Source organism: Caretta caretta, chromosome 1, assembly GCF_965140235.1.
Source record: "Caretta caretta isolate rCarCar2 chromosome 1, rCarCar1.hap1, whole genome shotgun sequence".
In the NCBI taxonomy this organism is placed as follows: domain Eukaryota; kingdom Metazoa; phylum Chordata; order Testudines; family Cheloniidae; genus Caretta; species Caretta caretta.
The window spans coordinates 200,704,163-200,726,907 of NC_134206.1; the positions used below are offsets into that span (position 1 = coordinate 200,704,163).

The window sequence follows — 22,745 nt, forward strand, 5'->3', positions numbered from 1 at the left end:
GGAGGCTGCATAGCAAAGAGAAAATGATTTTAAAGAGTGAGGGCATTTCTCTTCCTGCTGTCACCAGATAACACCCCTCTTCGGCCTTCTCCTAAACCCACACCAGGCTGCAGCTGCTGCCAGAGACGAAGAGGAAGGATGTCCAGCATGTTGTCCTCCCCCTTTACCCCCTAATGAGTCATAGCTTAGATGCCCCAGTGACAGGCACTATTGAAAAACCTAAGCCTTGGTGTTCCTGGCATAGAATCAGGGGGTAGTACCCTTTTCTCCTTCCAGCCGAGTGGGCTGCTGTCCTGTGTTGAATATTCAGGGGGGGATTCCCAAGGCAGGCGGTTGCAGCTGTGGCCAGAAGGGACTTCTTGGGCAGCTACTGTGCATGGTAGCTGTGGGCAGCCAGCGGGTGGGAGCCGAAGGGCTGCGAGAATGTTGGAGGCATGTGGGGCCCACAAGAAGGGGAGGGGGGGGTCAGGCACTTTTAGGCCATGGCAGGGTTGTCCGCTGTCAAGTTTACAGATGGTAGTGCTGGGGGAGGTGTGGAGATGGTATGAAGGGCATTTCTCCCTCTCCCATCCCCCTTCACAGCGAAGCTCCCGTCTGCAGCGCCACACGCCCTTGACCCCTTATCCCTCTCCCCAGCTCCTCCTCCTCCTCCCCCTTTACATGCGAGGGCTCAGGTGTGCGGCTGGCGCCAGCCCTCGGCCCCCCCTTGTCTCAGGCCTGCGCCTCCCTTTGTCTAGCAGCTTGTGCCACGCCGCCTCCTTAAATGGCCCTCACCCTGCTCTGGTCTCTCACCCCCGCCCTTTTCCCTGCCAGCCTCAGGGCTGCAGCCACACCCCGCCCCGCTGAGCTGCAGGGGCCCCCCGGCCGCTTTTGATCTCCCCGCCCCCATCGCCTTCCCCTCCGCCCGCCGGGCTCAGCCTGGCGGCTGCTGGAGCCACCGCTCCCTCCTCCTCCTCCTCCCCCCGCCCCCGGGGGTCTGCGAGGCTCTGGCCTGGCGCCCCCAGCAGGGCCCCGCCCCCCATTCCAGGTGGGGTCTCCCCTCGCGCCCGCTCTCCCTTGCAGGTGCGGTGCGGTGCGGTGGGGGGGGAGGGGAGGCTACAACCCGAGCCGCCTTGCAGCCCCGCCACGTGCTTCCCCCTCCCCCCTCCAAGCCACGCCCCCTCCCCCCCAATCCCGCTTTCATTGGCTGCGGGCGTTCGGTGGGCGGAGCCGGCCCCCGGGAGCCGGGCCATATAGCGCGTCGCGAGGCTCGGCTCCGGCCGAGCTCGTGTCCCCGGCCGGCGCGGTTCTGTGAGCGTGGCTGGGAGCCGGCGGCCCGCCTGCGTCCGACCTGCCCCGCGGCCGGCACCGGCCCGCAGCCCTCTCCGCCTGCAGAGCCGCGGCCGGGGCGTGCGCGCGCGCGCGCGGGAACCTGCCGGCAGGGCAGAGCCTCCGCTGTAAGGGGGCCAGTGGGATTTTCCCGTGTCACCTCCGCGCCCAGGCGGGGCCGCTGCCTCCCCCATGGCTCGCGGCAAGGCGAAGGAAGGCGATGGCAACTGGAAGAAATTCATCTGGAACTCGGAGAAGAAGGAGTTTCTGGGCAGGACCGGCGGCAGCTGGTGTAAGTGCTTCCCGGGCCCCGTCTCCGTGTGCGCCAGCCCCTGCCGCAGGGGCAGCTGCCGGAGCCGAGCCCTCCCCCCACCCCCGAAGCGGGCTGCGGGTCTCGGGTGGGTGGGTGCGTGGAAGGAGGCTGCCGGTCCCCTGCTAACGCGGCCCCGCAATAACTCGAGATAGAAAGGTGGCGGGGGCAAGGAATCGATTCCCTTGTTAATGGTAATCGGTTTAGAGCAAACTAGAGACCATCCCTCTCGCATCCGGATTAAAAAACACACCCCGAACTTTCTTCACTGGTCTGAAATGCTGCTTAGATGTTGATGATGATGATTTAAAAAAAAAACAACAACAACCGAGACTTGATTACGCCGGAGTGGATTTAATTTCTGGTTCCTTGCTGTGTTACCTTGAGCTGTTAGCTGATTCTGAGGCGGCTGGTTTCCTTCCTTCCTTTCTGGAAGAGATGCTGTATCGCTTGGGGGAGATACAGCGCTTATTGTTCCAGGCGGAAAGCGATTGTGTGTGGTGGTCTCTGATGTAGAGGAGGAACCTTGCCTCGTCTTTTGATCTTGCCCACACCCTGTTGTCCAGCCTGTTGCCTAGATTTGTCAGGGATGTTGGAAATCTGAAAGGCTGAGCTCCTTCCCAACTGGAGAAAGCTGCTTGGGTGTTTCTCTTTTCCTGCAAAAGGTCATGCTGAAGGGCACTGATGTAGTTAAATCTGAGTCGTGACTGCGGTAGGGGTGGGATGGGCGGCTGTGTGTGCGGGGGCGAACAACCTTACACATGCATACCTCTCGCTGTTTCCCACCATTCTCCTCTGCATCAGACCCTTTGTAGAGGAGCCAATGCGGCTGGCATGGTGTCTTTGGAGGAGGGCAAATTGTGGAGAGAGTCAGGAAAAGGGGCTCTGTTTAAAGGTGTTACAGGGATGGCCTCTGAAATTGAGGGTAGAGGCTTTTGTGTTACAAAGAGAGACTCCCTGGAATCTAGCTAGCTCGGTGGAGCTGCTTGGCTGGGGAAGCAAAGGGTTAATAATGCATCAGAGCTCAAGGTTAGTCAAGGTGACACCTCAAAGCAGGAGGTAACCAGAGGCACTGGGCTCTCTGGGCAAGGTCATCCAGTAGTAGGACATTGGGGTTTGGTTTTCCTGGATGTGTGGATGGTCCTCTTGGGTTTTATTTACTTTCCCCTCCCTGCCTCCATTTGGAGGAATAGCCTGCCTGAACTGGTTTTTGGGGGGGGGGGGCGTGGAAGAGAGGAAAGGGCTGGGTGGGGAGGAAGCAGGGGAGACTCAGGAACCAGTAAGTCCTTGAAGGACTGGTCTCCTAGCAACAAAATGTAACTTGAGTGAGACCATGAGGTGTACAATGGCTCAAATCTATTGCCTCCTCCTTCCCTTCTCCTTGCTGTGTTTCTCCCCACTCTTCCTCCTAAGTCAGAGGCAAGAAGGACCCCCACTTCTAGGTGCATCACAGGCTGCATTGCACTAACCAGACAGATACAAGGGGCTCTGTGAATATCTAGGGCATCACTTCCCAGTTTTTCCTCCCTCCATCTTTTTGGCTCCTCTCTCTTTCTCTCAGTTCTCTATACAACCATATCTGTTTGCTTTTGGATTCTAATAAAATGAACTAGAGCTTGCAGACTAAGTTGACCCTGGAGGAAAGCAGCTCCAGTTCTGTACAATAAAACAAAACACGAAATACGCAGTGATCTATAATTTGAGAAATGGTATGTTTGGTTCCAGCTTGACCTAGCATGTGGCTGTTAGTCACTGTGTTTCTTTCCCACTTCCCAGTCAAAGTTACAAAAAAATACTGTTTAAACTATTTCAGTCCACTGTTTTATGTTTTCTTTTAAACAACCAAGCATCAAAGATGGCGGTGACACCTCTTTTGTCTTAAACAAGGAATACATCTCTCAGAACTGAAGCTCTAGGCATGGTTGTCCTTGGGGAGAGGGCATTTTGCCCTTGGGCTCATTTTTACCTAGCTGCGTTTTAATCAGCAAACCTGGGCTCTGTTTATGAATAGTGAAACTGTAGAACTGGAAAGACTTTTTATCCACCCTGTCCATTCTTCCTCTTTTGGGTGGTTTAAGGAAGCTGAGTTTACATCAGAACCTGGGGGGAAAAATGTTTTTTTTACATTACCTCAATATAGCTGTATAAGCAAGAAGTATCATATATAATGTACTGATTACATATTGTACTATACAAATAGTACTTGGAGAGTTGTCTATTTATATATGAATTTTAAAAGCCTTAGTCAGTTTTACAGTTGCTGCCAACCAAAGCTGGCCTGCCACCCTCATTGTTGAAGTCAGCCCCTGTTGACTGATAAACCGGATGTGGGGTTGCCATCTTTAGATTTGGCAGGCAGAAAAGCATTAGGACACCGTGTAGGAGGCTCTCACTATATGCTTATGCGTGAGCAGATAATTTAAATACGTTTACTGTGTGGGGCTTTACAGATGTGTAGAATGTGGTCCCTGCCACAAAGAACTTATACCTAAATATCTAGGGCCAGATCCCCATTGGTGTAGCTCCCTTAAAATCAGACAATGCTATGACAAGTGTACATTAGCTGAGACTCTGGCCCATGTATTACATAGCAACCTGTAGCAGGCACCTGTTTTTCATGTAAGCCCTTGTGGTTTGTCAGGGCATTTGCTTGATATTTCCTAGAACCCAGGCTGTGTACCTTGTAGAGATCTTTTTACGCTGTTCAACATATCTCCAACCAGGATGTTGTCAATACTACCTCCTGGTACTGCCCATTTGATGTGATCCAGGAAAAAAAGAAATCAAAGGCAAGCAAGCATATTGCAGACAGCAGCGCTCTTGTTTGGTGTATTACAACAGCACCTCCTTTGACTGGTCTGGAAAAAATTTCCAAATCTCTCTGACATCACAACCATTTGCCTAGAGCTGCCTGGATACCAAAGAGTGTGATTAACTCTGAGTGTGCCAAAACATAGTGCTGTTGAGTTCAATTGCATGAACTTCCTGCTACCCTACCCCAGTGAGGAAGGAGGAAGTTTGAGGACAAGGCCCAACTATCTTAGTTTTTTCCGTTGTTTGTCCCACCCATTCCTGCTGTTCTTACTTTAAGAGACTGAAAATAATTAAAGCCAAGGAGAAGAGAATTGTATTTGAATTGGGCTGCTTTTCTATGGTAATTTGAGTACAGGAAGAAAGCTTTCTTCTCTTGCACTTTGTCCTTCCTTCCCCCACTCCAGAGGGTTCAGAGAGTCTTTGTTTTTAGGGCTTGTCTACAATGGCACTTTACAGCTCTGGAGCATGGCAAGTTTCAGTGCTGTAAAGAGGCAGTGTAGACAGTGCTCCAGTGCTGGGAGCTATTCCCCTTGTGGGAGGTGTTTTTTTTTTTATAGCGCTGGCCCAGCGCTATGCCACGATTACACAAGGCACAGCGCTGACTACACATGAAATTACACAAGGCACAGCGCTGACTACACAAGCCACAGCACCGTAAGCTGCAACATCTGCTTAGAGTGACATCTGATTAGCGCATTCTGAAGTCAAATAGGTCTCTTCTCAAATCATCTGTTGCCTCTAACTCTAGTTCACTTACTTGTGCATCTGATGAAGTGAGCTAAAAGCCTATGCTCAAATAAATTTGTTGGTCTCTAAGGTGCCACAAGTACTCCTGTTCTTTTTGCGGATACAGACTAACAGGGCTGCTACTCTGAAACTTGTTACTTGTGCTTGTTACTGTTCCCTTGATTAGCATACAATGGCTTGGCATGGGCTGGTTTATCCTTTCTGTAGGCTGCCTGGTGATGCCTAGTACAGCATGTTACTATGCAGTTAATCTTATTTGAGATAATCCTTGTAAACCAGTAACTGATATCCAGATTCTGAGTAGTGTTGTGTTCCTTTTTATTTTCTTGTGCAGTTATTTCACTTTCCTTTAGACCAAAAATCTGGTTATATAATTGACTGCTTCAGCTGGATGATGTGGTAATGCTGGGAGGTTTTTATTTATATAGGAATTGTCAAACTACAGTAATACAGGGGGTTTTCAGCACCTGGAACCAACTAGACAATAGCCAATATGAAGCCTAATTTTGCTCCTAGCAACCTCTCATTGTCCTGTGTATGGGATTAGGCCCACAGTTGAAGATTGGGGTTGTCAAAAGATCCTAAAAGAATTAGGTACCCAATTCCCAGTGGAATTCAGTTGGGTTTGAACTGTGAATTCATTTGAAATTTCCAGCTCCAAGGCTCAATGCTAGTGAGCAGCTGATGTCCATGGGCATTGTGGAAATCCTGAGCATACTAAGGACAGGCACTTTAAGGATGTCCTTTATTACCACGCAGGCTTGCTTCACTGAAAACCAGTCCCTTATAATGCAGCACAGAGTGATGTTACTGGATCCACCAGGAAATAAGTCCCAAGCTTTAACCTTCACATGGTGGTTTGGTTTTTTTTTGTTTGTTTTTTGTTTTGTTTTTTGTTTTTAAATGAAAAAGTTGGCTCATAGTATCAATATGTTGGAATGTGATGTGAATAAAATCGGAAAATTGCTTTGTGTTTGTACAGCACCTAGCACAATAGGGTCCTGGTCCATGACTAGGACACCCAGACACTATTGGGATACAAATAAACAATACAAAAACCACGTGCCACTTGCTAACTGTCATGACCATGATCCCTAGCTCAGTCCTCTTGGGCAATTTCAGTGTCACACTTAAGCGTGCTGGGTTTTCCTTCAGTGGTAGAAAAGGATGAAGTTTTGTGCTCAAACATGGCTGCGTCAAGGGCTTGATTGTTTCTCTGTTCTCTTGCAGTTAAGATCCTTCTCTTCTACCTGATCTTCTATGGCTGCCTGGCAGGTATATTCATTGGGACCATTCAAGTGATGTTGCTCACTGTCAGTGAATTCGAACCCAAATATCAGGATCGAGTGGCACCCCCAGGTAATTTAAATCACAGGCCCATGCCTGACTGTACAAATCATTTCAAGAAAAATAATTTTATTACTTGGGAGTGATGATGGAATGCTGTTCCATTGCTGTGGCACGCAGCTAAAATGGACTGGTGCCTTATCGTGACTATCAATAAAGCATGTCTAAAAGTGGTGGGTATGTTCTCAACCTATGTTTACAGCATTGTTGTTTTTCTATTGAGTCTTAATGAGAATTAAATGTTGCATCACCTATAACATTTTCTGAAGTGAGATCTGAGTGTGCATGATTGGTTTTATATTAAAACAAATTAATGTAATGTGGTTTAGATGTTACGGCTGTCAGGACTCCTGGGTTCTGTTTTCATCTCTGCCACCTGATATCCAGTGGTGACCATGGACAATTTGCTCCACCTTTGTCTCTTTAACTCTTTTCTGTGAAATGGGGGAAATAATACCAATCTTTGAGGTTTTTAGAGGCTTATATAACTACTGCTCATAGATTCTTGGAAATCTGGGGGTGGAAAAGGGGAGTGTGTGTGAGAGAGAGATCTCTTGTTTGAATGAACAGCCTGTCGGTACTGGATGAAATACAGCCAGAGTTTAAAAAGAGAAAGATCAGTTAGGCAGCATCTCTGAACAGTTTGCATGAGGTAAAAGCAGAGAGAATGCCTTGGCAATGCAGCAGATTCCCTGCTTTGTCATATCCAGTCTATTATGCTGTCTGGCTCTTGCTAAGAGTCGGTGACTGGTAGGCCATGAGAGTGTAGGGGGAGGAGTCTTGCAACTTTCTGCTTTCCCACATTACAAATGACCTTGAGACTGCTTGGCATTGGGGATGGTAACGATTTGTCTCTGTCTCTCACTGCTTGCTCTGAAAAACAGCTCAGAAGCTTTTAATAACAGTAGTATTTAAGTGATAATTTTGAGGCTGCTGGCAAGGCGCAAAGCTCTGGTGTCAGAGAGCATGCTGCAGCCTCACCAGGGGTTAGCAGTGCAGTGGTAAACTATGTGGCTAAGCTATATTCTAGCTAAGCAAGGACTATCATTCTAGCCCAGGGGTACATGTACCCTGAGGTCTTCCAGGGGGTACTTCAGCTAATCTAGAGATTTGCCTAGTTTTACAACAGGCTACATAAAAAGCACTAGCGAGGTCCATACAAACTAAAATTTCATACAGTGACTTGTTTTGTATTGCTCTATACATTCTACACTGAAATGGAAGTACAATATTTATTTTATAATTGTATGGTAAAAATGAGAAAGTAAAAGCCGTTTCTCAGTAACAATGTGCTGTGACGCTTCTGTATTTTTGTGTCTGATTTTGTAAGGAAGTAGTTTTTAAGTGAGGTGAAACTTGGGGGGGTACACAAGACGAATCAGACTTCTGAAAGGGACACAGTAGTCTAGAAAGGTTGAGAGCTACTGTTCTAGCCTATACAATATCACTCCAAGCAAAAATCAAAAGGCAGATCTTCCAGAAGCCTCACCGCCAACATTTTAAAGGAAGTGTTTTCAAAGGATGAAACTTGGAACAAGGGCTAGAAACCAGCTGTATTTTTATGATGCCTCAGAAGGCGTAAACGTTGCCCCAGGTGCTGAAACATTGGCCTGAACCCGTCTGGCGTTGACATCTGCAAGAGAGAACTGATTGCTTTGGTCAATATTAGCAGCCCTTTCTTTTTTGATAGGACACCCAATGGATAGTGTATAGCATTAAGCATGGCTACTAGGATAATTAAGATAGAGCAGGCACTACATACCATATGCATTAGTTTTGGTGGAGGAATCTGCTTTTAAAGTAGAAAAATGTTTGCCCCATGAAACTACATGGAAAAATACAAGGTGGAGGAGAAATTTTGATGCGCAGAGAGTTTGATTTTCAGGCTGCATCCATATTGACTTGCTGAGTGATCTGATATCACACGATCTACTTGTTGTAGCTAAACTTTTGCCAGTGTCTTCACTTTAATAGTAATTTTGGAGGTCTACTTCTGAGTTGAGATTAATTGTGAGCTGAAATTTTTTCATAAAACCTTAATCTAGAGAGCATTGACTAGTTTTTAAAAATGTTGACTGGATGTTGTGCAAATTGACCTTCAAAAATAAAAGAATTGGAAGGTGGGTTGGTTTCAAGACACCATTTTAATGTGTGTCATTAAAAATAAATCCACTTTGATTTCTATAAACAGGTTGCAGCATTGATTTTCTGAAGACCTGGGAATTTGAGCATGCAGACTAGACTCCCTAGGCATGCAGTGGGACCAACATGACAACATTTTGCTTCACAGTCAAAATGGAATATCCTATAAATCTGTATATTCCTTCCTTTTCCACCCCCTATTATGGGTGTTTCAAGCCCAAGACTTTTAAACCATTCAGTGCACTAGCGTTAAAGCCCCTGAATTGGGGGCAAGCATCCTTCTGTCTCTTGGAACCAGCTGATATTTGCTGTTCCTTGACTGGACAGTAGAGGTCACTTACACATTGGTAGGGAGTGAATGTACCTATGCCTGAAGCCTTTCCATCCTCATGCCAGCCTAGAAATAGTGTAGCTCTCAGCCTCAGCCCTCATAATAGCCACTAGTCTGACCTCTGAATATACCTTTTCAGTTATGGAAGTGTATGAGTTTATATCTCATCAGCTTTGCAAAATGGCCATGAAAGTTGACCAGCCCAGGCACAAAATCTCACTGGATCTTATCACAGTGGTGATGAATAAAATGGACTCCTGTCAAACAGGAAAGTGACAAGTGGAATTTTGTGTATTAGAGAGAGGGAGAATAGAAAACCTAAATTGCCTCTCATTGGAACCACTGTAGACGATTGGCTACATAAAATACAAATCAATATTCCCTAGTGAACGGCACGTGCCCAGATATATGTGGGGGGAGTGGTACAAAGTGACAGGGCCCCAGCAACTATAACTATTAAATGTACTGGTAATCCAGTACAATGGCAGGGTTACAGGACTGGGAGCTAGAAAAACCAGACTTCTATCGCAGTCTCTGGCTGTGACCCCTTGGGCAAATCACATAACCTCTTTGTGCTATTTTGCAGATTGGGGAGGGAGAAATAAAACTTGTCCTTCTAAAGCACTTCAGAAAAGTTCAGAAGAAAATGCTAAATAACTGTTGTGCATTAGCCTCATTGCTCTAGCAGAAATGCTGTTGCTGTTGTGAAATGGGAAGTCATGCTGCCCCTTACTGGGTGATCTTGATGTGGAAATAGCTCCATTTCTTTACCAGATGGCATTAATATGCTAGTTACTGCTTGCATTTAACACAGCAGGGATATTCTGCTCACTCAGAGGCTAAATTACAGTTTTGTACCTCTCCATAAAATACTGCTTTTCTAGGGGGTTGTGGTGGAATTCAAAGGCATTCAACATTGCAACTACAGCAAACACCGATTCACTTTAAAAGTACAACAAGGAAAATGTATGTGGAATTCTAAGCCCTGTTTAAGCATGGTATTTGGTTAGAAATTCTGATATCTGTGTGATGGAATAGGACGTTTTGTCTTAAACCTCAGTGTAGCGTGCTGTAAAAATATTATCAATTGAGCCATGTATTTCTGTTCTTGCTGTTTGATCCTGGCTGCAGGGGGCAGGGGTGGGGGGAAGGCCACTCCACACCTCACAGAGAAAAGACCCTCTTCAGAAACTGGAGGAAAGGACTCTTCTGTCTGATGATAGTGTTTAAAAATGGTTCCTGCCCCTTTAAATGGCTCCCTCCTGTGCCTGTGAGGTGGTGTAATGGAAAAGGCTGTTCTGGTACATAGTGATTGATTGGCTCACTTAGCTTACATAGCAGCAGTAAATTAAATAGAGGTCAGTGTATTTTAGGTGGTGAGTCTGCAACTGTCCTGGGGGCAGCTCTCTGCAGGAGGCAAGTAACATCTTTTCCCTCTGCCTCTCATCTCTTAAGAGTGGAATCTGTGAAGTCCAAACTGCAGAGGGCACCTGGTCACTCAGCCATGCAGCACATATCATTACATGTTGAGAAAGTGCTCATGTTTTCCTCAGTGGGAGTGGATAGAAGACTAGTGTGACACCAGCACATCAGGGTTTTAAATTCGTTCCATCTTGGTGTGGGGTTTAAGCTTGCTAAACTAACAGGACCTTGAGGGTGGTAGCTTGCTAAGAATGACTGTGGGACTGTCTTGTGAATCTGTGTATGCAACATCCATCAGCACTTAAAAATGTGCCCTCTAAGCCCATGATTGTCTTTAACTGGAAATAGCGCTGTATTATGAAGCAACACTACTTACAGTCAAAGTTCCTCATTTAAAGCCGTATTTCCAAACTACAGCGTTTCCTTCTTGAGTTGTTCTGCAGGGGAAAGGCCAGCACTTTAGACATGCTGCTTTTCTTCCCTTGCCTTTAATTTTGCTTCCCATCCCAGGTGTGCACACTGCTCTTACAGGGATGTTCATGGGCTGCTGGCTGCACTGCCTGCTCTTTAAAAGGATTGAAGCATTTATTTTGGGTGGTTGTAGGCTTGCAAAAATTAGAGGGATGGCAGACACAGTGAGAAGCGGTAGGTCTTAAGGTTGGGCCTCAACACTGTGTCAGTAACACAGGTGAGAATGGGAAGGGGAAAGCCAGTGATTTAAAGAATCCTCGCATTATCCCTGTGAAATTAACAGTAATATTCCTATTCCTCAAATAGGTAAAATGATGCACAAGATAGATTAAAGTCCCAAGTCACATAAGCACATGCTTCTCCTTAAACACAGGCTTAAGTGCTAATGAAATGAATGTGACTTAGGAATTTCTTCTTCGGGGGAATTCTCCTCCAAAAAAATTAAAAATTTTGTGCACAATATTTTAAAATTCTGCAAATTTTCTTTGCCAAAATAACACTATATAATCATGCCAGTTTCAGTTATTTTGGTAATTTATTTAAAAATGCCTGTAAGCAAGTATGTCTCTAAAAATACAGACACACAAATTCCCCCAGGAGTAGAGTTAAAGAAACCCTATGACAACCCAGTTCCTGTTTCTCTGCCCCCTACACCTCCAAGAGCCCAGCCGGGGGGGCCAGACGCTCACCTCCTATCCCCCCAGAGGCAAGCTTCAGGCCCCCTTCCCCCCAGCCCAGACAATCACATTCCCTCCCTCCAGAAGCCAGCCTTGTGGGGGACGGGACGGGACGGGACCCCTTGCCCAGACACTCTCACCCTCTTACCCCCCAAGGGATCCAGAGGGAGAAATAGCCTGATACTTGGTCCCAGGTTTGCACAGAGTTTTCTGTGTGCCACTGCCTCCTTCCTTCCTTCGGGGTGTGCTGGGAACTAAAGCTGCTGGGAACCCTCCAGTTCCTTCCCCTGGTCTTGTCATCTATTTGTGAACTGAGCTCTTCCGGGTCCATTGGCCCCTATTGGTGGCCAGTATCTCTGCAGCCCATTTCGGGGGGGGAGGGGGAGGGAAATTCTCCACCATTGTGCAGTGGTGCAGAATTTCCCCAGGAGTGTAAATGTGCTTAAGTGCTTTGCTGAACTGGGGCCTTAGTGACTTGAGCCAAGGCCACAGGATGAGCCATTAGGAATAATTTCTGGTCTCCCATCCTTCCTAGTGTACTAGCCACTAGGTGCCAATTAAATATTGGAAGTTGGACAGAAGAGCCAATGGCATCTTTCTGATGTAGGGCAACAGCTCTCAACCTTTCCGGACTACTGTGCCCCTTTCAGGAGTCTGATTTGTCTTGCATACCTCACTTAAAACCCTCACCTTAAAAGCCGCTTGCTTACAACATCAACATAAAAAGACAAGTTTCAGACTAGCTGCCGTGTTAGTCTGTATCCACAAAAAGATAAGGAGGACTTGTGGCACCTTAGAGACTAACCAATTTATTTGCGCATAAGCTTTCGTGCTTCACTTCATCGGATGCAGTGAACTGTAGCTCACGAAAGCTTGTGCGCTAATAAATTGGTTAGTCTCTAAGGTGCCACAAGTCCTCCTTTTCTTTTTATGCAAAAAGAAAAGGAGGACGAAAAGGAGGCCAAGTGTCATAGCACACTGTGACTGAGAAATTGCTTGCTTTTATTTTTGCTATATAATTATAACCATTTTTCTCACATGTCAAAAGTGAGCTTGAATGGTGGGCTTGACTGACCACTAGTGTGCAGCTATATTTTGTTATCCCTGTGTTTAGTGGCTTTAGCTTGATATTGGGTGGTGGGGTTTTTGGTTTTTCTTGTGTTTTTGCTTCAGCAGAAGATGTACAAAAGGGGGTAGGGTTTTCTGTGGGTCATGTGCCCTAAATAAAGTATAGCTTGAATGGTCTAATGACAGACTGTAGCGTGTACTTTACAGCTTCTTTACAAAGGCGTTTCACAATATTCTGCTATGCTTCATCTGTGTTCTCAGTTCCCTGGGTGAGGGGAGGAAGGGGGTGAGAGACTTCTCTACAAGCTTAAATCAGTTGAGAAGCTAATGGTGTTGCCTGAAGCCCACATACAGAGGGCCACCTTAAATAACTAGGTTTCAGAGTAGCAGCCATGTCAGTCTGTATTCGCAAAAAGAAAAGGAGGACTTGTGGCACCTTAGAGACTAACCAATTTATTTGCGCATAAGCTTTCGTGAGCTACATGATGCATGAAGCCGATGAAGTGAGCTGTAGCTCACGAAAGCTTATGCTCAAATACATTTGTTAGTCTCTAAGGTGCCACAAGTCCTCCTGTTCTTCTTAAATAACGAGTGTGTTTCACATAACTAGTGTGTTTCACATTCACTAGCTGACAAGGAGGAGGACTGGGAGGGAGGGGATTAAAAGCTACTTGCTGTCACACACTATATTTAGCAACGAGGGTTTTGTGTGGATAGCAAAGTTAAAGGTTCCTAAAAAACAAATAATTGTCAGACTCTTATACAAGCAATTGTAATTTTGATAGGATTTAATTCTGCCAGTGGGGAAGTAACTTTAGTTCTCAATTTGCAACATAACCCAACCCCGGGCAAAACATATGAAAGGGAGAACTAAGAGAGAAGGTTAGAACTTCTTCCTGAAATAAAACTTGAAACCATGAGCTCTGCTCACTGGCTGTCTAGCTATCTTTGGCTGCTGGGGGCTGCCCTCAGGGAAACAAAGCAAATCTTTGTCTCCTAGGTTACAAATTCCAACTTTGGGAGGAGGGGACGGGGGACGCTAAGCAGTAGTACTCAACTGGCTTTGAAAGACCTGATAGAATTGTGAGCCCATGTAGGCAGCTGAAGTAGCTTCAGCCTGCATTGGAGGAAATTATTGTTGGCAAAACCTTTGTTTGAAAGTTGTCAAAGCAGATGCCACTTCGCTGCTATGCTGTGCTCACTAAAGCGAAGGCAGTGGACTGAATGCAACCAGGAATCCTAATGATCGCACGGTTTGCGGCAGAGGCCACCACAAAAGCAGCATGAACTCTAGTTCCCATTATTTTAAACTTCAACATTAGTTACGCATCAAGGCATTCAATTAAAATGTGACCTGGACCTCATGCGAGTGCAAATATTTAATAGAGTTTTGTAATGACTAAGGGAATGGTTTTCCCTTTGACTGTGTGGGTAACTTCCGTATATTAATTCCCCCCCCCCCATATCCTTGCCCTTTGGGTAATAGACAGAGCAGAGCTGGTTATGGAATCCAGAATTCTGGCCCCCAAGGCAGTGTTCTAACCAAGGGATGATGTTCCCATTTACCCCATTCAATGAAATGTGTCTGACCAAAGAGGCAGTCAGCGTTGTTTCTGTGCAGAAAGCCCGGAAGAGATCAGTAAGAGGGAAAACACAATGCTTTCTAGAAAGCCCAGATAATGATTTGACTCTGCTCTGAGCTCACGATGCGAGTAAATGTCGCTTGGCTAGCTTGGCTAGCGTAGTAATTCCTGCACAGCATAGGAGGGGAGGGTTATAAAGTGCAGAGGCCATGTGGGGCTGGAGAAGTGTTCTGGATGCCTGGCTGATGATCCGTTGTACCCCCACTTCCACATAGTGTAGGATCAGAGGGCAGACAGCTGTGTGATCTTAGTGATCTGTCTGAACAGTTCTTGTTGCTGGGATCACAGCAGGCTTGCAGTCTGGCGTAGCCTAACTTCCAACCCCAGCGCTCCACTGTTGTAGCTTCTGTCAACCTAGCTGCCTCTACACTGGGGCTTGGTTCAACCTAACCTTGGTACTCGGGGTGCAAAACCTTCGAAGCCCTCAGCGACATAGCCAGGTCGATCTTCGTTTTAAGAGTAAACCAGTGCTTAGTTGTGGAACGTTACCATTTCAGGCTTGTAAAAATGAAATTTCTACTTAACCAAAGAATGGAGCCTTATCTGGTACGGATTTTCCTCCTGTGCTCCATCATTCACCATGGGAGGGAGACTTTGTCCTGATGTCAAAATAGATCTTCCCGGTCTGGTTTAATTCAAGGCTGCAGTCCACATCCCTCTTCATGAATTAGGAGTGTGCCAGGGAAGTGTGAAATCTTGGTAGCATTTTGAGCCGAGGTTCGAGAGCAGTTACACCCAGACCATTTTTTTTCTTTCTTGCTAGATGTGAGAGGACAATGATCAATCTTCTTTGCTCTACCTCTCCTGGGCCAGAGTTTCCGAAGGCCGTAACCCAAAAGCCAAGTGTGTGTCATTTTGAAAATGCACTCCTCTATCTCCAGGCTCTGGAGCTGTTCTTGAAGGGCAGAAGCAGAGTAGTGGGTTCTTCAGTTCCCTCAGGTAGTATCTGAACTTTGGCCCATGTCTCAGTCTGTTAGCAGAGGCACCCCCAAATCACTAGTTGCTTCCGAAAATCTTGGCTTTGGACTGCTAGCACTACTCACTAACCTGCATTGTTTCCTAAGTCTGTGTTTTTTCCTAGTGGATTCTAGACATTTTCTTAGAAACCTCACCATCTTCCAAGCCTTGAATTGTTCTGTCTGCCAGAGCATTGTAACTATTGAGTAGAATTCTCAAAAATACCTAAATGACATTGAAACTCAGTGGGACTTTGGCTCCTAGCTCATTTAGGCACTTTTGGAAACTTGTCTAGAATCCATTTGAGGTATCTCGGAGTCTAGGACAACTCTGTGCTCCTCCTTACTTACCTTAAGGCCCAGTTCAGGAAAGCACGTAAGCACATACTTACTCGGAATGCTTTTCTGAGTTGGAGTGTTTGGGAGGTGTCTTGGGCCGTGCACCGTCCGCTCTTGTTCGGCTGTACGCTAATCCACATCAGGCTGTGTCCAGCCTCCATCTTGTACAGTTGACCCAGGTCTATGCTGGATTAGAGTGTACACAACTGGTGGGGAAGTAACAGTGCCAGATACCAATGAAGCTGTAGGCCAGTAGGCTGTGTACCGCATGCTGGAATGTTGAGTATATTTAAAAAAACAACTCGTGCAGTGGCCCAAAACACTGCCCCTGCCACTATTGTCGGGACAGTGTTTTGGGCCATTGTTGGGGGCAATGACTGAGCTGTGTCTTAAACACAACGCCTCCAAGTGAGCTAAAATCTGAAGAACTTCAGTGTCTGTTGGTTGTGCAGACTCTGAAATCTCAGTCATGTAGCAGTTTCTAGAAGAACAGACTTTCATGCACTGTACATGTTGCCTTGATCATGTGACTTTTGGGTGTTTATAATTTTTTTTTTCTCCTCCTTGCTCCTTAGGACTGACCGTAATCCCCCGAGTACTAAAGACAGAAATTTCCTTTAGTATTTCTGATCCCAAAACTTACGAAGAGTATGTGGCAGGCCTTAACGAATTCTTGAATGCCTACAACAATGATCAACAAGCCAACAATATGATATTTGACGATTGCTCTGGTAAGCAGACTCCTGGATATGAAGTTCTGATTGTTTTCACGTAGCTGGAGGCTCTATTAGCCACCCCTCTCCTAAATGCATCCATCAAAGAATCCAGATAATACTGGCCATTGTTGATGGTGTTGGTAAAGCCCTGTAGAATATCTTTCGTAGCGACCAACAGCATAGCATGATGGTTAACTTTAGACTCTCCAGCTAATTAGCTGGTCTTGAAGTTGCTCATGACTGCCTGTTGTCCAAGTAGAATGCATGAGACAGTGAGCTTTGCTGTCCAGCTCTGACAAGCTTATGGGTGGGATTGTGAAAGCACTGAGCAATGGCCAACCTCTGCTCCCCTCAGAGACGACAAGGGGTTTTACTGCTGTCTTCAGTAGGAGCAGGGTTAGGCCAGTGCTTAGCAAATTTGACAGTTCCACCCTATGTGCCCAAATCAAATTAAGAATTCAAATCCTCGTCTCCAACAGCTGTTAGTGTGGGGAAGTGTCCCTTTCCATGGCCCCTGGGGTGTACTAACAAACTAAAAAAACAACAACAAAAAACGCTGAAAGCACTGTTGAATCTCTTTCCTTCTTTACATGGTCTGAAGGGAAATCTGTATTTAAAGCATTTCTTCTAGACTTGCTCTTCCTCCTCTGCTCCAACAGCTAGCCAGGGGAGAGGTCATTACCTGGAAGCCATTTAAATCATGACACCAGCAGAATATTTTGTCTAAGTAGAGAGAGTGTGTTGGCTGCTCTGGGTCTTGACCCAAATCAGATCACTGGGCTCAAATACATAGCAAGTAGCCTTTCCAGTAACACTAGCCCACGTGTATTTTTCTGTAAGTCCAAAGGCCTAAAACTCCCATCATTGTCTTTCCATTGTCATAAATGGAACAGGTCGCAGATGGTCGGTATGTTTGTTTTTAAAGTGGGCTTAAAATGCTTGTAAGTTGTTTCAGATCCCCACCCTCTACCAGAACATCTCAATTATAGAATCCACATTTCAGTGTCCTTTGCAGTCTAATTTTCGGGGCTAGATCATGGAGCTATGCAGATTTACACCAGCTGCATGGACTTCAGTGGCATTATGCCAGTTTACAGCTGCTGATCACCTGTCCCTCAGTTCAGAGTCAGAATGTTTTGAGCTTCCTTCCCTTCTGCAGTTGATGGCTTCAGCTAACACCTAAAGCATTGCTCTAAATGCATCTCCCTGTTCTGATTTAAGTGTGATATCAACTCTTGTAGGGGAGAGAGCCCTGATCGCTTAAAGGGGGGCCTTTTCTCCTAATGTAATTCAGCAAAGCACCTGTAATGGACTGCATGTAGTGTTGACTTGAAGGGAGATGTGTGTGTTGGAGAGAATATATTTCTGACCGAATCCCTCCTGTGACCCAAAACCTCACCCAAAAAAATTAGAAGCAGCCCATGCACACACTCATTCGAGGAAAAACACCCAGTAGAAAACCAGACTTGCCATGTTCAGTAGAGCACTTGTCACTGAATGGCTTGGTGCAGATCCATGAAGTCAGTCTGTAGAAGGTGGTGTCTGTTTAGTTTTGAGTACCACTAGACCAGGAGGGAGGGGGAGGAAAGGGATTCCAATCCCAGGGAAATGCTCACAGGAATGTTGCTTTTCTTCTCAAAGCTTTCAAGCGTGAGTTCATGCTGCATGTAAGTGTGTTGGTTTTCTGCCCCTCCCCCCCAGAAAAACCTGAAGACTACATCGACCGAGGAGCATTTAATAATGGCCAGGGTCAGAAAAAAGTCTGCAGGTTCAAACGTGAGTGGCTGGAAAACTGCTCCGGAATACTTGATACCAGCTATGGATACAAAGATGGAAAACCATGTGTTGTCGCCAAGCTCAACAGAGTTCTAGGCTTCAAACCAAAGGCAAGTGCTGCTTTTCTCTTCCTAGTAATTTGGGGGAAGTGATTTCATAGCAGGAGCAGGTGACTGGTCTTGGAAAAGCTATTTACTCCGGACTCTTCTCCCCTATAAAATGGAGATATTAATGTCTACCTTGCAGGGTGGACGCAAGGCTTAAATAATTCGTGGAAAGTGCTGTAAGAGCCTTCAATGATAGGTGCTATGGAAGCACTTTGCAAATCGAGTCTCTTGATGCATCACCTTGGTTCAGGACTGCCAGTTGCCTTCCCCAGTTCAACCACTCAAGTTCTAGGCTGACTCTCTGGCACTGTACCAGAAAGCAAACTCCCATGTGGGCTCTGTGCCATTCCTCCCTTATCTGTGATACATACGCTTTCCACAATACCTTTAGGAGATTTGCTTTGCCCTTTGACCACAAGCATTTATTGGGGGGAGGGGTGTTCTCTCAGGCTGTCAAGCTTAATCTACTACTAAATTCACTAAAAGGAATTTTTTTTTTTAAACTGTATCTGAACTGCAACTACCCTGCCCCCCTCAGGAAGTTGTCTGTAGAGCTTCTCTTGTTGGCAGATTCAGATTACTGTTGGTGAATTGTTGGCTTCCATGGTCACTTAGTTGCTCACAGTAATGGCTTAAAATCATTGCCAGCCTGAGCTGGCTTTGAAACTGTGATCTAGAAGCAAATCTGGCTCCTGCCAATAGTCCTCCTCCCTCCCCATGTCCCCTGGGACTTTGACACACAAGGATGAGGCCATTTGTTGGCACAGTTCTGAATTTCAGGAAGACATGCTGGAAACTAATCAATGTGCGTGTTTTCAATGGAGTGAGTCTGAAGAGCAAAGAGATTATCCAGTGTGAAATGTAACACTTGCTTGTTCTGGGTTTCTTTTAGCCTCCACTAAACGACAGCCTCCCTCCCGAGATGATGGGAAAATACAATCCATATGTCATCCCTATTCATTGCTTTGCCAAGGTAAGTGTGTCCATGCCTTTCACACAAGAGACTGATCACGTGTCAGGAATCAAATTTCCTCCAAAGCAAAATTTTGTGAATGTGCAATGAACTCGGGCCATGAAAGGGCAGAGCAAGCCAAAACCATAATATACACCATGCCAGTTTTGTATAAGCAGAGACTCGTGCTTCTAAGCCATGGCTGTGGGAGGACATGTACATTCAGTGATGCTGTTTATTATCTAGGAGCTGCTTTCTCTGGCCCAAGTTCTCTTAGGGTAGGTCTATACTACCAGCTGGATCAGTGAGTAGCGATCAATAAATTGACCCCTGATATATCGCATCTAGTCTAGACGCGATAAATTGATCCCTGAGTGCTCTCCTGTCAACTCCGGAACTCCAGCACTACGAGAGGCGCAAGCAGAATTGACGGGGGAGCGGTGACAGTTGACTCACCGCAGCAAGTCGATCTAGGTACGTTGACTTCAGCTAAGCTATGCTTATAGCTGAAGTTGTGTACCTTACATCGACTCTTCTTCTCCCCTCTCCACCCCCTCTCAGTGTAGACCTGGGCTTAGATTGTTTAAAAGTGAGCATGCTTCAATCCTGAGACAGGAGTCAAGTCTTAATGCTCATTCGCTCCTTGAGCTTTCTGCTGACAAATGATGCTCCCCCCACCTCGCCATTCCTTTTGATAAGGATATCTTCCCCTTAGGAATTGGATTGAGGCAGCTCATTTCACAAAGGTCGGCGAACAACTAAAAATGACTGAATGTTGTCGTTGACCTGATCTCTGGGAAAGGTGACCTAGAAAAAGCCGCCCCCCCCCACCCCCCGATCCTTTCAGCTGTCTATTCCCCAAAAGCAAGGTCTCTTCCAAATAGCAGTATCCTCCCCCTGGGGTAATTCATTTACGCAAGCAGGAAATTTGTGGAGAATAATGCTAACTGAAAAAGGCAGAATTTTTTGTTTAAATCTGTCGAAAAATTTTAAATTGAACTGCCAGAGGCACAGCAAGCTTTGCCAATTTTTGGGCCAGTTCTAAGAGGGAATTATTAGAATTCAGGATTTTCCTGCACCCTCTGCTGTAGATAACAATGAATGGCCAGGGAACAATAATGCTAATCTTACCAAGCAGCTGGAAAACAACTTGAAGTTCTGTGGTGACATAATTTGAGTGTTTTTGTGGAACTACTTCCCTTATTAAAGGTAAATAGGATTGGATTATGTTCATTGATTTATTTAATTGCTCACATTCTACTACTGTGTAGCTGTCCTCAGTGATACTGAATTGGTTAGAATGAATGAAGGTAACTTTATTGCACTATCCAGCACAGAAGTCACAGGGTGATGGCCAAGGAGGGTTCAGATAATCAGGTTGGATGGGGGTATATAGTGGTGGGGAATATTTACAAAATGGGGTTTGGACAAGTGTTTTTTTTTTCCCCCTTTCTTTAGAAAGAGGAAGATGTTGACAAAGTTGGCACCGTTGAATATTATGGGATGGCTGGCTATGCTGGCTTTCCTCTACAATATTATCCATACTACGGCAAGCTGCTCCAGCCACAGTATCTCCAGCCTCTCCTGGCAGTGCAATTCACTAACCTGACCTTAGACATGGAAGTGCGTGTGGAGTGCAAGGTCTATGGTGAGAACATCCATTACAGTGACAAAGACCGTTTTCAGGGACGTTTTGAAGTGAAATTTGACATAAAGAGCAGCTGATCATAAGCACACTTTTCTTTTCTCCCCTCCTAGCCATTTAAAAGGTAAAAAACCTACTAGTCTTGAACAAACTGTCATACGTATGGGACCTACACATAATCTATATGCTTTACACTAGCTTTCTGCATTACTAGGTTAGAATGTAAACTTAAAGTGTAGCAATAGTGACAAAATATTTATTCTACTGTAAATGACAAAACAAAATTGAGCCTTGGGATGTGCCCATTTTTACTGTAAATTATGATTCCATAACTGACTTGTAGTAAGCAGTGTTTCTGGCCCCTAAGTATTGCTGCCTTGTGTATTTTATTTAGTGTACAGTACTATAGGTACATACTCTGGTCATTTTTCAAGCCATGTATTGTATCTGTTTTCTACTTCTGTGAGCAAAGATTTTTGCTGCCTGAGGTGTAAATACTCAATGGGACTAGAACTGGCATGGTACTTTATTTTTTCTGTTTAAAGATAAAGGCCCACCTGTGAGACTATTTAACAGCACTCCATAGATCCTTTTTATTTTCCTGTGGTGTAAGGGTATTTTATTTGGAGGGGTGGCAGGGGAAACTAATTTGAGTTCATGACTAAATAAAAAAGGTGATTGTGTACTGTGCTCCTAGTGAATGCTCTTTCCACCCTCATCCTCCACTATGTTGTGAGAGACCTGAGTCAGGCTAGCCCACCAGTGATGACTGATGATTTGCTTTGTGTATACTTTTTTTCCCCCTCCTGCTGGCAGCATCACACCATGTGGTGCTAATGTCTTTATTGAATGTTTTAACCATTTTCATGGTGGAAGATTTTATATTTATGCAGTTGTACAATTTTATTTTTTCTGCAAGGAAGTGAGTGTAATGTATGAAAAACCAAAGTCACTTGTTTGAAAATAAATCTTTATTTTGAACTTTATAAAAAGCAATGCCGTACCCCATAGAATGGTGTTAAATGTTGTCTAAAGTGCACTCTATGTTCTAACATATGTAATAAATAGCCAGGAGTACAGTGCTCTTGCTCTTGTATTTCAGTCAGGTTAAAACATTGGACAATAAATGAATGAACACATCTCTCCTTGTGTCAGTCTTTCGTTCAGGAACCCAAGATAGTTCCATGTTCTGCTGTCAGTTGTCCAGAATCTTGAAAAAGTACTGGACCTGTGAAAGACACACGTTAACAACAGCATCAGTGTGAATCCAGCTGGATCTCTGAAAAAAATCTTGGCTGTCAGAATGTACTGGAATCTGGCTGTATTTAGGGGGTAAAAACCCTGAGTGTTCCTGCAGTTAGTAAATACAGCTATAGCCAAGTCAGGTACTATATAACTTTAATGGGAAGTGATTGTTTTTAGCACTCTGGTCTTTCCATAATTCCCTTGCAACAGTAAAAAAAAGTTCAACATCCCATTAAAAGTAAATATCCTTAAATCAAAATTAAGTTCTAAAGCAGCACTTTTCTTCTCTGTGTGATGAAATTAACATTTAGTGACAATCTATCCTTCCAAGCCTATTTATTTTACTTCTAGGATCTCAGTGCCATTTTTAAGTTACATTTCAAAATGTAGGTCTGCAGGTTCCTCTCTCAAACAGGTCCAAAACCTTTGCGCTTAGGAAAGGTAAGGGCTCCTACATATTGTATGCTGTGGGTACATCAACTGTTTTAGACCATATTAACAGAGCAGCAGGGGTTGTGCACTAATCTAACAGGAGTAGCTGAAATGTAAATGTAGTGCTTACTGACCAACAAACCTGTACTCCAACTTCTGTTAATCTGCTGATGCCTCAAACTTCCTTAGCACCTAATGCACCTTTAAGGCTGAGTTGGCAGTTTAACACCCTTCTAAAAATGTGGCTGACATCTTAAAAATTGGACATCACTGGCAGCTTGAGGCCAGACAAACTGA

The 22,745-nt window shown here is 45.3% G+C and overlaps 2 protein-coding genes across 4 annotated transcripts in view; one reads left to right on the forward strand and one right to left on the reverse strand.

Annotated features, from left to right (window-relative positions):
* Nucleotides 1–1,282: 1,282 nt before the first annotated feature.
* ATP1B1 (ATPase Na+/K+ transporting subunit beta 1) lies at nt 1,283–21,910 on the forward strand. Its single transcript, XM_048817448.2, has 6 exons — nt 1,283–1,600; nt 6,410–6,538; nt 16,151–16,306; nt 17,993–18,177; nt 19,067–19,147; nt 20,585–21,910. Exons 1-6 carry the CDS (start codon nt 1,501–1,503, stop codon nt 20,849–20,851), a joined length of 918 nt encoding a protein of 305 aa, XP_048673405.1. The 5' UTR covers nt 1,283–1,500; the 3' UTR covers nt 20,852–21,910.
* NME7 (NME/NM23 family member 7) overlaps nt 21,338–22,745 on the reverse strand; it is a 162,298-nt gene continuing 160,890 nt past the window's right edge. For all 3 annotated transcript variants that reach the window (XM_048817436.2, XM_048817418.2, XM_075118677.1), the window contains one exon: nt 21,338–21,999. In XM_048817436.2, coding sequence (XP_048673393.2) covers nt 21,967–21,999 — 33 coding nt within the window. In that variant the 3' untranslated portion in view covers nt 21,338–21,966. The remainder of the gene's footprint in view (nt 22,000–22,745) is intronic.